The 15,461-nt window shown below is 39.2% G+C and overlaps 1 protein-coding gene across 1 annotated transcript in view; it reads left to right on the top strand.

Annotated features, from left to right (window-relative positions):
* The window catches only part of LOC306878890 (carboxyl-terminal PDZ ligand of neuronal nitric oxide synthase protein-like), a 130,146-nt gene that overhangs the window by 72,194 nt on the left and 42,491 nt on the right, over positions 1-15,461 (top strand). The window contains exons 5-6 of the mRNA XM_079431479.1: positions 5,173-5,281; positions 13,887-14,028. Of these exons, the coding sequence (XP_079287605.1) occupies positions 5,173-5,281; positions 13,887-14,028 (251 nt within the window). The remainder of the gene's footprint in view (positions 1-5,172; positions 5,282-13,886; positions 14,029-15,461) is intronic.

The raw sequence follows: 15,461 nt of genomic DNA, 5'->3' as shown, positions 1-15,461 counted from the left end.
ATTTTGGTATTCTAGGTATTATCAAATGGCCAGAGTTTTGAGAACACGGACGTGGAGGACTATAATGTGATAAGAGCTCGCTCAAGTACTGAGGAGCTAAGCCATTCAGGGCACTATCTGATGCGATATTGTAGCTGACGGCTGCATGATTACAATTTTATCTCTTGATAGAATCGATCTTGGAAGTAAAGTAGTTCATAAAGTCATTACTGCTGTGCTTTTGGGAAATGCCAACACCTGTTGATGCTTTATTTTTCGTTAATTTAGTGACTGTATTGAATAAATACCGGGGGTTATGTTTGTTTTCTTCTAGAAGAGACGAAAAGTAATCAGATCTAGCAGTTTTTCATGCTTTTCTGTAGGATAGGGTATTTTCCCGCCAGGCTATACAAAATACTTCTAGTTTTGTTTTCCTCCATCTGCGCTCCATTTTCCGGGCTGCTCTCTTTAAGATGCGAGTGTGCTCATTATACCACGGAGTCGGACTGTTTTCTTTGATCTTCCTAAAGGAGCAGCTGTATCTAAAGTGCTAGAAAAGAGAGAGTCCATAGTTTCTGTTACATCAAGTTTTTCTGCGCTGTTGGATATGCTGAGGAATTGAGATAAATCAGGAAGATTACTTACAAAGCAGTCTTTTGTGGTATAGGTGATGGTTCTACCATACTTGTAACAAGGAGTAGAATTTACAGTTTTAGCTATATGGAGTTTACACAAGACTAGATAATGATCTGAGATATCATCGCTTTGCTGCAGAATTTCAACACCACTAACATCAATTCCATGTGACCGTATTAAATCTAGAGTATTTCGACAATGAGTAGGTTCGGAAACGTTTTGTCTAACCCCAATAGAGTTCAGAATGTCTATGAATGCTGATCCTAATGCATATTTTTCATTATCGACATGGATATTAAAATCGCCAACAATTAAGACTTTATCTGTACTAACTCAGAGAGAAAATCAGCAAATTCTTTAATAAAGTCTGTGTGGTGCCCTGGTGGCCTGTATACAGGAGCCAGTACAAACATCACAGGGGATTTATCACTAACACGTGTTTCTCTAGATAATGTTATACGCAGCACCATAACTTCAAACGAGTTATACTTAAAGCCTGCCCTCCAAGAAATACTGAGAATATTGCTATGAATTGTAGCAACACCTCCCCCTTTACCTTTTGGACGTGGCTCATTTTTATAGCAGTAATCTTGGGGGTTGGACTCATTTAAAGTAATGTATTCATCTGTTTTTAGCCATGTTTCTGTCAAACAGAGCAAATCTAGATTATTATCATTGATCAAATCATTTACAAAAAGTGCTTTTGTAGAAAGGGACCTGATATTCAGTAAGCCAAGCTTTATCAATTGTTTCTCTGTATTGTAAACATTTTTTATTTGTTGAACATCAATTAAATTGTTACTCTTAATTTGGTTTGGACGTTTTCTGTATTTTCTAGTTCGGGGAACAGACACAGTCTCTATAGTGTGATATCTAGGTGAAGGAGTCTCTATGTGCTGAGAATTAACTGACTTCTGTGACGTGAGGTGGCTAGCAGACGGTCGGTTTAGCCAGTCTGTCTGCTTCCTGACCTGGGCCCCAGACTATGTGCCATATTTCTAGAGAGAAGAGCGGCACCCCCCAGGAGGGATGAATACCATCTCTTTTCAACAAGTCAGGTTTGCCCCAAAAACTCGTCCAATTGTCTATAAAGTCTATGTTACTCTGCTGGCACCACTTAGACATCCAGCTATTGAGTGACGACGGTCTGCTATGAATCTCATCGCCACGGTAAGCAGGGAGCGGACCAGAGCATATTACAGTGTCTGACATCGTACTTGCAAGTTCACACACGGTTGCTGGCGAAGTCGAACATCATTAGCGCCGACGTGGATAACAATCTTACTGGGGAAGTCCCCAAACAATCTTTGGGGAAGTCGTGGCCTAATGGTTAGAGAGTTGGACTTGTAATCCAAAGGTTGCGGGTTCGAGTCTCGGGCCGGCAGGAATTGTAGGTGGGGGGAGTGAATGTCCAGCGCTCTCTCCACCCTCAATACCACGACTGAGGTGCCCTTGAGCAAGGCACCGAACCCCCAACTGCTCCCCGGGCGCCGCAGCATAAATGGCTGCCCACTGCTCCGGGTGTGTGTTCACGGTGTGTGTGTGTTCACTGCTGTGTGTGTGCACGTTGGATGGGTTAAATGCAGAGCACGAATTCCGAGTATGGGTCACCATACTTGGCAGTATGTCACTTCACTTCACTTCACTACTGAATTTACATTTAGCATTAGCCAACACTTTTAAATTTGCCAAGATGTCAGGTGCTCTGGCTCCCGGTAAACATTAGACTATGGTGGCTGGTGTCTCTATTTTCACGTTCCGTACAATAGAATCGCCAATTAGTAGAGCACTTTCATCAGGTTTCTCAGTTGGTGCGTCACTGAGTGGGGAGAACCTGTTTGATGTTCTGATCGTAACGGAAGAGCTGTGTTTTGACCCGCGACTAGGCTGCCTTACAGTCACCCTGTTGCCCTGCTGCACGGGCTCAACCGTAAGGTAAAGATTCAATAAAGCGGAGCTACAAACGCAAACCTCTCAGCAGCACAACAGAAGGACAGAGCCGCTCGATGAAGCGAGGGGCGCTGATCCTCACGTATAAAATACACTGGCAGATCAAAGTGCTGTGGTAAGAGTGAAACACGCGGGATCTGTGCCGACATAAATCACTCATGCCTGATCGCAGTTTTTTGGGGTTTTTTGATTCGCGAGCAGAGAAGAGCGAGACTCATGCCCTCTGTGAGAGCATTCCGTCTCATTGAGCATACAGTCTCTGCATGGGGGTTGTCCAGACAGGTGACGCACTCACTGCCCTTCTGCATCGTGCAGGATTCCCTCACACGAGCCACACTCGCGACATTTGCAAAAACGTAGCAGAGAAATTGCACAGGAATTGCTCTTACCAGCCGGATAGCCGCAGGGGAAGGCTTCTCGCTTCTTCCGCTGCCAGGGGCTTTTTCTACAGAGCGAGCTGCAGGCTGTACCTCTGCTTCGGCTTCTTAATTGCAGAGTCAGCGAAAGAGATGGTCTCGTCTCTGAAGGAGAAGATTCTAATGAAATGGTGGACTGGGCCAACTCCTGTAGCAGTCGACTCCGCCCCTTCTGGCGGGCTGGAGCTCCATTGGTTTGTGCTGCTACACAAACGTTAACAATTCAAGCTTCAGTAACAGAGTAAACAGGAGTTTCCCCATTAGCAGTCGTCAATGAAAATGATGACGCAACGGGAGTTCTCTTTCGATAGAGAAGCAACGTTACATTGATTATAAAAAAATAAGTGGCATTATTTAGTTTGTTTACACTGATGTTAAAAATACATTTTCAGATTTGAGACATTACTTTTTATGTAATGCTAAAACACTGCTGGTCACTTTCAGAAGTTGTAGTAATGCTTTCTATTCCAAGAAAGAATGTCTGTACAGTATATTGGTTATATAATTTTCAGTTTTTGAATATTTTTAAATATAATTTAAATTGATTTCGTATGGCATATGGAGTATCGCATTATTTAACAAGGTATCGCATATTGCATTTTTCTTCAATATTGCACATTCCTACTCTGTATTATGTTTGGGGTCATTTTAACTTGAATCATCTACTATGAAAATGTAATTTTCCATTTTCCAATGAAAAAAGCAAAATGAAAAAAACTTGCTCTTTATATTGGGGACCGTTTTTCCACTTTCTGATGATTTATCTGCAGAACTATGTACACACACAAGCATCTGATGTGTCTCTTTGGACACATCTGTGATTTTTATCATCTCAATGAGAATTGTGTTTTTAAGATGCTGTCAAATTTTAGAAACACATCTATTCAGTTGAGCTGTTGGTTATATGATGGCTATGTAAATTTCAGCCTGATTATCTGTTTTTGTTTGATTTTGTGTTCTATTTATTGTTTTGATGATTTAAAGGTGCTAATTAAAGTAAACATCATCATTTATAATCCATATCAGACGTTTCAAATTACCACACATGTCCATTTAAGAAGTGTATTGTATATACAGAAGGATGCACGCGGTTTTCATATGCAACATCTGTCTAGCTGCTTTACAGATATTGTATGATACACGCCACATGACCTTCCAATCTGTGTGATGACTTTGCAGCTTCATATAAGTCACATTCTCAGCTCTAATTGTTCGTTAGTTATGACTGCACAAATGATTCTTTGTAATTGGAGAGAATGAAGAGTCTCTGGGTACTATTATGTTTCTTTCATATACGTAGAATAGTGATTTGAATGCCGTTTTAGGCAGTTCTGCTTCCTGCTGCCAGTTATTCACTCTCTGACAAACCCACTGAAACAATCTAAGATTTTTCTTCTTTTTTTTTTTGTCTGTCAAGGTGTAGTGAAAAGCAAAATGCAAAGTACTCCCGCCAAGCCGGCACCCACCAAACCAGCTTGCTTTTTCTTGGTGAATGTGTCATGTTGTCTAGCAAACTAGCTATTTGTCTATCATTTCTTTGGCAGTTTTACATTTGAGGTTCTCTGTGGATGTGCATGAAAGTTGTTGCAATTGACATTGACGACATTTTATTCATCTTATTCAACAAGATTTCTGCTCAGGATTTTCCTCAGTGCCTTGTGACAGCTGCATTGTCATTTTATCAAGCTCTGAAGAAAATCCTCTACTCTGTTGTGGAGGAAATTGATCTGGATTTGCATGGTGTCAATTATTTATCTTTTGGTTTATGTAGTGTTTTACACTCTGATCTGCGTTGCTACTTGTTCCTTGCTGCAAGTCTTGTTTGCTTTGGGGTAAATGCACTCACACAGTGTCACAACAGAACTGAATGTGCTTCATTGACTCATGATGCTTTGTTTGCTACACTTCAAGCACCATTTTTGTTTAGATGTCCAACAAAAATACACAGCCAAAGATAATTTCTAAACACAACATTAATGGATTCCTGATAAAAAGGGTGCACTGTGGTGGTTTGGACCAAAATATAGCAAGAAAAATTATGCAGATGCAGGAATAAAAGCTTTTAACGGTACCGGAAATGTTCCAGTAAATACTTTTCTCCTTTCCTCCTTTTTACTCCAACTGAATCTACTGTCCTTGAAAGTACTGCACGTTAGATTACAATTATTTTTTTATAATTTTTTTTTAACAGGATATTCTACGTATCGCACGACTCTCAAGATCTGAAGATCTTCAGTTACATAGCAAGAGATGGACAGAGCAACGTGTTTCGATGTAACGTCTTCAAATCAAAGAAAAAGGTAGGCACCTATTGAGAATGTCTTCTAGTCAGGACATTGAGTGCTGATGGTTTTCTAGAATAGAATCCTGTCATTGAAGCTCCGAGCGAATGAAGGCTACTGACAGTTCCTTCCCTCTTCAGCACACTTGTTTCATTTTACTTCAGGGCATATAGTTGAAAAGAAAATCAGAAAAAAAAGGGAACAGCAGCCCTTGGCCATGAAACTGAAGTGCACTTTTCAGAATGGTTATATTTTTCTTCTCAGTCATCTAGCACGCAGAGCAGTACAATGATCCAGCAGCGGTGCATGTAGATGATATACTGACAGGGCATGCTTTTAGTTCTTAAAGCTGTCAAATTCTGATCCCTTTCATGCTTCTGCACTGGATTTGAATCAGAGACAAATATGAAAGCTAAATAACTGTTTAAAGACGCCCACCACCTCTGAGAAGGATTTGACATCTGAATCTGTTTTTCTCTGCTTGACTGGTTTAAATATATATTTTTAATATTGGCAATTAATCTACAATTTCGCGAGAATCAAAATAAATAAGATTTTTCACAGGGAAAATAATATTTTTTTTCCTCTCCAGAGCTGGTGCCTACACTGTATAAATATAGAGAGGAGTTCATGCTATGCGATAGTTGTCACTGACACACATCACATTATCACAGAAGTTTGCATACACAAGGATCTCCGAGTGCTAAGGGCTTGAGAACAGACTGTACAAGAAATGTATGTGAAAATACAAGACGTCAAATATAATAGGCATAGGCAAATGGGTACTGTATTGGGCAAATACAGTATGACTGCATTAAGTCACCACATCATCTGCGGTAGTTGTTTTTTTTCCCTCAAAATCACTGTAAAAAATATCCTGTTAAACTTACAATAAAAAAGGCAGCTCCTCCAGAAATTCGCTGTAAAAAATAGTTCCAATGTTTCAAGTATTACAGTATGGAAAAAACGGTGTTTTATCTTAAAGGGTTAGTTCACCCAAAAATGAATATTAGCCTGTGTTTTACTCACCCTCGAGGCAGACTTTTCTCTCACTTCCACCATGTGTCGTACACGGAAACCGTTCTGGCGGATGACATAAGATATGCTAGTCTCATGAGTTTGTTTACAGGAGCAAAGAAAGCAGTTTCCTAACTTTAGCAAAGGAAGACCAGTCTCCTCTTGGCTTATATCTAAATCATCCAACATTTTTCTTTACAAATCCTCGGTTTATACTTCTAATTCATGACCGGCATTTTGTTTTGTTCTCTCTCCATGTTCGTCACTAATCACGCAACGCCGACATCCTACGTCATCCGCCTGAACGGCTTCTGCTTATGACAGTTAGATGAAGTGAGAGAGAAGTGTTTATTACGTTTGAAATATGGATATTTTTCTCACTAAAATGCATGGATTCGCTACAGAAGGCCTTTATTCACCCTCTGGAGCCGTGTGAGGCACGTTTTATTATAGATGCACGCGCTTTATTTGACGTCTTGTGGACTGTTGAACAGAAACACCCACCCACTGCAATGATAGAGCTTAGAAGAGCCAGGACAATTTTTAAAATAGCTCTGATTGGATTTGTCTGAAAGATGAAAGTCATTTACACCTAGGATGCCTCGAGCGTGAGTAAAACACAGGCTAATTTTCATTTTTGGGTGAACTAACCCTTTAAAATGTACTGATAACCACCATAATAATACAAGTGGATGCACAGGGTCATTCCCACAAAGACAAAACGTCATCAAGCTTAACAGACATGGTACTAAACAGTTTTGTTTATTCTTAATTTTATTTTTATCAGTAATGTAAATTAGTGTGGTGTTAAATTTTTTTGGTAACACTTTACAATAAGGTTCCATTTGTTAACTATATTTAATGCATTGACTAACATTAGCACTACATGAGATAGCGAACATTAGAGAAAACAATGAGCGATACATTGTTACAGTATTGATTAATCTATGTTAATGTTAGTTAATAATAATATAAATGTTAATTGTTAGTTCGTTACCTCAGGTCCATTATATAACATGAAGATATACAACTTTTGATTTTTTTTTTTTTTTTTTTTTTTTCTCGTGACGTATTGTCAAGTATGGTGACCCATACTCGAAATTGGTGCTCTGCGTTTAACCCATCCAAGTGCACACACACAGCAGTGAGTAGTGAACAAATCCACACACACACACACACACCGTGAACACACACCCGGAGCAGTGGGCAGCCATGCTGCAGCGCCCGGGGAGCAATTGGGGGTTCGGTGCCTTGCTCAAGGGCACCTCAGTCGTGGTATTGAGGGTGGAGAGAGCGCTGGACACTCACTCCCCCCACCTACAATTCCTGCCGGCCGGGGGCTCGAACTCGCAACCTTTCGATTACTAGTCCGACTCTCTAACCATTAGGCCACGACTTCCCCATTTTAGTAATGTATTAGCAAATGTTGGAATAAACATGAACTAAGAATAATAAATGCTTTAGAAGTATTTTTTATTGTTGGCTTGTCAACTAATGTAGTTGTATTATTTGAAAGAAAATCTATTCATACATAATGTGTTATAAAGATCATCAGGGAATGTTCTTTTGCTGTTTTTCACCATATATTATATAGTAGTATGGTAGTTATTAATAGTTTTATTTGCAAAAACTTTTTTTTCACCATGAATTTTTTCAATGAGTTTTTGGCACAGCGGCTTGTTTTTACTTTAAACTTAAAATTTTAATTTTACAGTGCATGAGAAAAAATCAAATCTACCACAGATGGAGTGGTAACTTACCAATTAGGTTTTTATGGTAGCATTTTATTTTTATTTTTTTTCTGTAGAATTTGCAAACATTTTTAAAGTATGTCTTGTACCTGATTTACACTTCAGAAAATTAGTAAAGTTAAGACCTTAATGCAAATTATCATATCATTATTTTTTCCCCAGTGAAACTAGTCTGTGTATTGTTTGTTTTGTAAGTCTGAGCAGGCCTTTCACATGAAAGACTGCGAGAGACGTAACAGACACTAATCTGAATACATCTTTTCAGTCATCTATAATCTGACTTTGTTTCATTCCTCATTCTTCTTTAGATGTGAAATTGCAAATAGCATACAAAAAGAGCATACTGTAATGAGATTGCCACTATATTGAAAACGGTTATTATGAAAGCCTTCTCTCATCATTAAAAAATGTAGTTCATCAATAGCCATAGATTTATACAGCAGAAGTTTGGCCATGGTGAAAGGCAATCAATAAACCAGTATTCTTTATTTAACAAAGATTCTTTAGAAAGAAGTCACTCATTTGAGTTAAAAGCTTCATCTGGCCCATTAAACCCCAGCATCACTGTCCATTACAGACTGAGCAATTCAGAGCTGCTCTGGGTAATTGTACATCAACTGCTCAAGTGTGCTCTCAATAAACTGCAAATAGATCTGCACTGATAAATTCACCTTTTACTGTCTACAGACTCAAACATTTTAGCTGAAATAATGTTGTCATTTAATTGTTTTTCCACCATCTATCAAAATACTGATAACAGATCTTCAGCATTTTGTGGAATAGGTCATTTTTGTACAGTGGTCTTATGAAGTCTGCAGACCAACGGGTTTATCCAGTGTTTAAAAAGCTTGAATTATATTTTAACACTTAATGGTTTGTCACAACTAACAATTAGAGACTTATTCCATGGAAAACTGAAAGTTAATTGACAAATTTGCTTCGGTTTCCAATTAAATTTCTTTCCTTTATATACAATGGGGAAAAAATTATTTGATCCCCTGATTTTGTAAGTTTGCCCACTGACAAAGAAGTGATCACTCTATAATTTTAATGGTAGGTTTATTTTAACAGTGATAGACAGAATAACAAAAAGAAAATCCAGAAAAAAAGTTATAAATTGATTTGCATTTTATTGAGTCAAATAAGTAGGGTTGGGTATCGTTTACATTTTACCGATATCGATACCGATACTGCTTATCGATACTATTTGGTGTGAAAAGTTGTTGAAAATTTCAAGTTATTTTATTACTGCTGAATTTTAGCAACTGTATTAAAGTTCTTCAGTCAGGAGCAGGGAGTTATTTTTCTCTTTGTGTTTTTTTTTTTTTATTAACATTTTAAAGGAATAGTTCACCCATAAATGAAAATTGTGTCGTCTACTCAACTCTCAAGTTGTTTTAAACCTGAATGAGTTTCTTTCTTCTGTTAAACAAAAGAAGATAATCTGAAGAATGTGGGAAACCAAACAGTTGCTGTTCCCCAGTGACTTCCATATTTATTTTTCCTCCTATCAAAGTCAGTGGGGACCAGCAACTGTTTGGTTACCCACATTCTTCAGAATATCTTCTTTTGTGTTCAGCACAAGAATAAAAATTAATACAGGTTTGGTTCAACATGACAGTGAGTAAGTAATGACAGAATTAAAATTTTTGGTTGAACTATCCCTTTAATGAAAATCGGCAGCATGTTTAATTCTGTCCCTTTAAGATCGCCACACATCTGTTTCTCCGTCTCAACTGTTTACTTTCACTTTAGACAAATAACTGTTTATATGCAAACCTTGTGTGTTTTTGACAGATGATAACTAAGTAATCATGTGCTGCTTGACCGGCCTTTTAGTGTACACACGCTTCAGGTGTAAAGCGCTCTGAATAAGCGCACGTCAGAACAGCACGCAAATTAAATGTTTAACCAGCAAGGCTTTAAACTAAAGCACACGCAAATAATGTAATTTTGTGATTGCGAATAAGTGCAGTGTCTCATGAGTGTAACTCTACCGCTGAATCAACATTTGATGTGAATGTGTCTCGCAGTTGTAGCTGGAGCCGGGAGACATAGTAAATACAGTGCATTGCTTGAGTTAGATGTTGTTTTGTTAGTAAATGTTTCATTATATTACTGGTGTTGCCTCCTTTGTTCACTATTACACTTCTGCATATATTGCATCTGACACTGTTGTGGCTTAGTTTTGTAACGTGAGCCCACACTTTCGAACGTTTCACTCTTGCCGCCACTGATTGCACGCAAACACACATCACACATGCACATGGATATCACATGCACGCCTAGCAAACGACGGCCACATCATTCAGTGAAGGAAAAGGACAAGCAGCAGCTTCTAATTCACCATTATCATTGAAGTATACGGAGATAAAACAATGCAAGTATCGATAACCATATCGTTTGTCCTGAAGCTTATCGGTAGTCCGGTATTGAGGCGATTACATACTGGTCCAAAAAAATACTGGTTCTCGGTACCCATCCCTACAAATGAGTATTTGACCCCTTCGCAAAACATGACTTAGTACTTGGTAGCAAAACCCTTGTTGGCAATAGGGATGCGCGGTATACCGGTACTGGAAAAGTACCAGTATAATATTACATTTCAACTTTCAATATTAGTATCAATGATATGACGGGAATGTTTCTAATCCGCTGCTGACCGCTAATATGAAGCAGCCAAGAGAGAGAGATTTATATTTAATGCTTTTTCTTTGGCTGAGTCTGAAATCTGAAAACAATCTGAGAGAGAGAGAGAAATAATGATGTGATTTGGAATATTACTTTGACTGTTAGAATAACACTTTACAATAAAGCAACATTTGTTGCATTAATTGCGCAACTTCAGTTGTATTTCTTTCTTCAAACTCAGTCAAAATGTAACCCATGTTCCCTGTAGGTTTTTTGTTACAGTTTGATACAAAGGTATTAAGATATTAATCTGTTTTTATTATTATTATTATTAATACAATTTTAAATTCACTTATCTTTTGAGGCTGGTTATTTGTTACCTATGGTATCGATTTAGTATCGATACCGAGGTATTACATTATGGTATCTTACCGAAGCCAAAATTATGGTATCGAGCCATCTCTTGTTGGCAATCACAGAGGTCAGACGTTTCTTGTAGTTGGCCACCAGTTTTGCACACATCTCAGGAGGGATCCTCTCCAAGTCATTAAGGTTTCGAGGGTGACGTTTGCCAACTCGAACCTTCAGCTCTCTCCACACATTTTCTATGGGATTAAAGGGTTAGTTCACCCAAAAATGAAAATTCTGAGAATACTTTTTGTATGCAAAGAAAACAAAAATTACGACTTTATTCAACAGTTCGTCTCCTCTATGTCAGCGTAGCGCCATTTTGGAAAATATCCTCTGGACGGAAACCTCTTCTGTGTCAGCCGCACCGCACTATGTGTTTGGAATCTGATTGATTGATTGCTTCTGTGGACAGGTTGTCTTTTATACAGGTAACAAACTAAGATTAGGAGCATTCCCTTTAAGAGAGTGCTCCTAATCTCAGCTCCTTACCTGTATAAAAGACACCTGGGAGCCAGAAATCTTGTTGATTGATAGGGGATCAAATACTTATTTGACTCATTAAAATGCAAATCAATTTCTAACTTTTTTGAAATGCGTTTTTCTGGATTTTTTTGTTGTTGTTCTCTCTCACTGTTCAAATAAACCTACCATTAAAATTATAGACTGGTCATTTCTTTGTCAGTAGGCAAATGTACAAAATCAGTAGGGGATCAAAAACAATTTCCCCCACTGTATGATGTTACTGCATTGCTTTTGTGCAAACTATAGTATGTAAAAACATCTTAACACTTAAAGCTTTAGAGCATTCTTAAGTTTTAATATCAAATTTACATTTTTGTTAAACTTTGAAGTTCCTATTTTGATTGCTTTTGTTTGGCTACATTCCTGTTTTCCACATTTGCTGGCTAACAACATACCATCTGAAATTAAAAGTGTGGGAAGGGAATCAAAAGCTGTCACGATTAATCAAATGAACAGGTATGAGTCATATCAAAGAATTTTGATTTGTTTTTGTTCCCTGACTGAATTGAGATTTCAGAGCCTTGTTAATGACCTCCGTTAGTGTCAGATTTTGACTATAACTTTCAGTTGCTAAAAAGATAGACATCCAATATTGCAAACCATCGAAAAAATGCTGAAGGGTGGCAAGGTAATAGAACAACAACCGAGATTCTTTCAGACATCCTGAGCTTCTAAGTGGACTTTCCCTGACATTCTGAGCTAAATGCGATGAGTATTAGCCACACACCACTGAGATGCAGGGCTTTGCTCTTGAAACCTGTAGAATATTTACTGTTTCAGCAACATGTCTTTTTATTTACTCTCTGTCTATCTATGTGTAGCATATACAATTTGTATTCTATATACAGTGGGTATGGAAAGTATTCAGACCCCCTTAAATTTTTCACTCTTTGTTATATTGCAGCCATTTGCTAAAATCATTTGTTCATTTTTTTCTCATTAATGTACACACAGCACCCCATATTGACAGAAAAACACAGAATTGTTGACATTTTTGCAGATTTATTAAAGAAAAACTGAAATATCACATGGTCCTAAGTATTCAGACCCTTTGCTCAGTATTTAGTAGAAGCACCCTTTTGATCTAATACAGCCAGGAGTTGGGAAAGATGCAACAAGTTTTTCACACCTGGATTTGGGGATCCTCTGCCATTCCTCCTTGCAGATCCTCTCCAGTTCTGTCAGGTTGGATGGTAAACGTTGGTGGACAGCCATTTTTAGGTCTCTCCAGAGATGCTCAATTGGGTTTAAGTTGGGCTCTGGCTGGGCCATTCAAGAACAGTCACGGAGTTGTTGTGAAGCCACTCCTTCGTTATTTTAGCTGTGTGCTTAGGGTCATTGTCTTGTTGGAAGGTAAACCTTCGGCCCAGTCTGAGGTCCTGAGCACTCTGGAGAAGGTTTTCGTCCAGGATATCCCTGTACTTGGCCGCATTCATCTTTCCCTCGATTGCAACCAGTCGTCCTGTCCCTGCAGCTGAAAAAACCCCCCACAGCATGATGCTGCCACCACCATGCTTCACTGTTGGGACTGTATTGGACAGGTGATGAGCAGTGCCTGGTTTTCTCCACACATACCGCTTAGAATTAAGGCCAAAAAGTTCTATCTTGGTCTCATCAGACCAGATAATCTTCAGGTGTTTTTTAGCAAACTCCATGCGGGCTTTCATGTGTCTTGCACTGAGGAGAGGCTTCCGTCGGGCCACTCTGCCATAAAGCCCCGACTGGTGGAGGGCTGCAGTGATGGTTGACTTTCTACAACTTTCTCCCATCTCCCGACTGCATCTCTGGAGCTCAGCCACAGTGATCTTTAGGTTCTTCTTTACCTCTCTCACCAAGGCTCTTCTCCCCCGATAGCTCAGTTTGGCCGGACGGCCAGCTCTAAGAAGGGTTCTGGTCGTCCCAAACGTCTTCCATTTAAGGATTATGGAGGCCACTGTGCTCTTAGGAACCTTAAGTGCAGCAGAATTTTTTTTGTAACCTTGGCCAGATCTGTGCCTTGCCACAATTCTGTCTCTGAGCTCTTCAGGCAGTTCCTTTGACCTCATGATTCTCATTTGCTCTGACATGCACTGTGAGCTGTAAGGTCTTATATAGACAGGTGTGTAGCTTTCCTAATCAAGTCCAGTCAGTATAATCAAACACAGCTGGACTCAAATGAAGCTGTAGAACCATCTCAAGGATGATCCGAAGAAATGGACAGCACCTGAGTTAAATATATGAGTGTCACAGCAAAGGGTCTGAATACTTAGGACCAATTAAATAATTCTAAGCTCTCCTTCATTTCTCTGTAGAGCCAAGCCATGCGGATAGTGCGGACGGTGGGTCAGGCTTTTGAGGTCTGTCATAAACTTAGCCTGCAGCACACCCAGCAAAACGCAGATGGCCAGGAAGACGGTGACTGTGACAAGACATGCACAGATTCTGGAGTAACAGGTACTTTAATGAACTGTATCCTCTCTTCTTTCCACTTCTTTGTCATAATAGAAGTCAGTGTAGTCATCTTTCACAACAGGTTTTTATTCTTCAGACTCCCTCTAATTGATTGTCTGTTTGTGCCCCTTGAACTTGGTGTTATGGGATTACAGATGAGTGATGTTCTTGCTGATCCCTGACATTTAGCAAAGGGAAAATCCATGCGGTTGTTCGAGGTATTTTGGTGCAATCCAGCACAGTGCATTGGAGGAAGTCTTTGTGAGCCGGGAGTAGGGCTGTGCGATTAATCGAAATTGAATCGCGATTTGAGACGTTGCGATTTCCTAATCGTGAAGCCTGCGATGTGGACGCGATATTAGTCTGTTCCAGAGCATTTGCATGACTGCCAGCCTTGAGTGACAGTCTTACTAACCAATAGAGTGAGCGCACATCTGTTCTCCCCGATCAGCACTGCTCTAGCCAACTGCGTAAACGCCCACCATTTAAAAAGGGTCAGATCGAAAGTTAGGTAAATTAAAACTAAAGAAAAACGTTTGTAACTTCAGCTTCGAAATGACAGACAACGAAAAAAAAAAGTAATTTGCAAGAGCTGCGTCACAACGCATATCAAGAGCTCCCTTGTCGGTTCTGCGGTCAGTACTGGAGAATAAAAGATACATTTTTAGATCTTTTTATTAGTAGGCTAAATGATCGTTCTTTTACACATTTTATCTCCCCAACAGATTAATTTGAAATAAGTTTATAATGCATATTCGCTAATTCAGAAGACTGCACACACACAGCCCGTGTCTCTGAATGTTTCTCATACTCGCTCCGCTCTGCCCCACGCTGCGCGTCTCCCGCGTCTCACGGGCGAGCCGTTTACACGCAGCTTGTCTCGTAATGCGTTTTTATACTCGCGGTCTCGTGCCTGGTTCTGCTCCGCAAGTCTCTCACGAGCGCATCTGGCAATATGGACGAGGCCTGACGCACGCGCGCAACCTGTGTCAACTCGCGCCTGGCTCCGCGTTTAAAACGAATGTAAATTAAGTCTAAGTGCTTGCCAGTTTCACTTGGATGAAATTAAACATTCAGCACATTTCCCACTTGTTCTTTAAATCCCAAATACTTAAAAATGAATAAATCAGCCCGTGAAGCATGTAATACTTTAATAATTGACTAAAGAAATACAGTTCTTTTATTTATAAAAAATAAACAAATCTTTCCTGTGAAATTTAGTAATTCTGTAAAAGTAGTAATACCATTATAATCTTCCCTGCAGAAAAAACAAAACGCACAAAAAAACAGTAGAACCCCTCCCAAAACACAATAGAAAATGTAATGGATTTAAGGGTTATGATGGGAATTGTACTGGTTTTAATGTAAACTATAATGGTGTCTACTGGTATTTGATGCATTCAATTGGTGGGATGTAATCTAGCAAATGGCAACCA

Source organism: Barbus barbus, assembly GCF_936440315.1.
Source record: "Barbus barbus genome assembly, chromosome: 13".
In the NCBI taxonomy this organism is placed as follows: domain Eukaryota; kingdom Metazoa; phylum Chordata; class Actinopteri; order Cypriniformes; family Cyprinidae; genus Barbus; species Barbus barbus.
The sequence above is the reverse complement of the archived record's forward strand: the minus strand, read 5'-3'. Positions and strand labels throughout refer to the sequence as shown.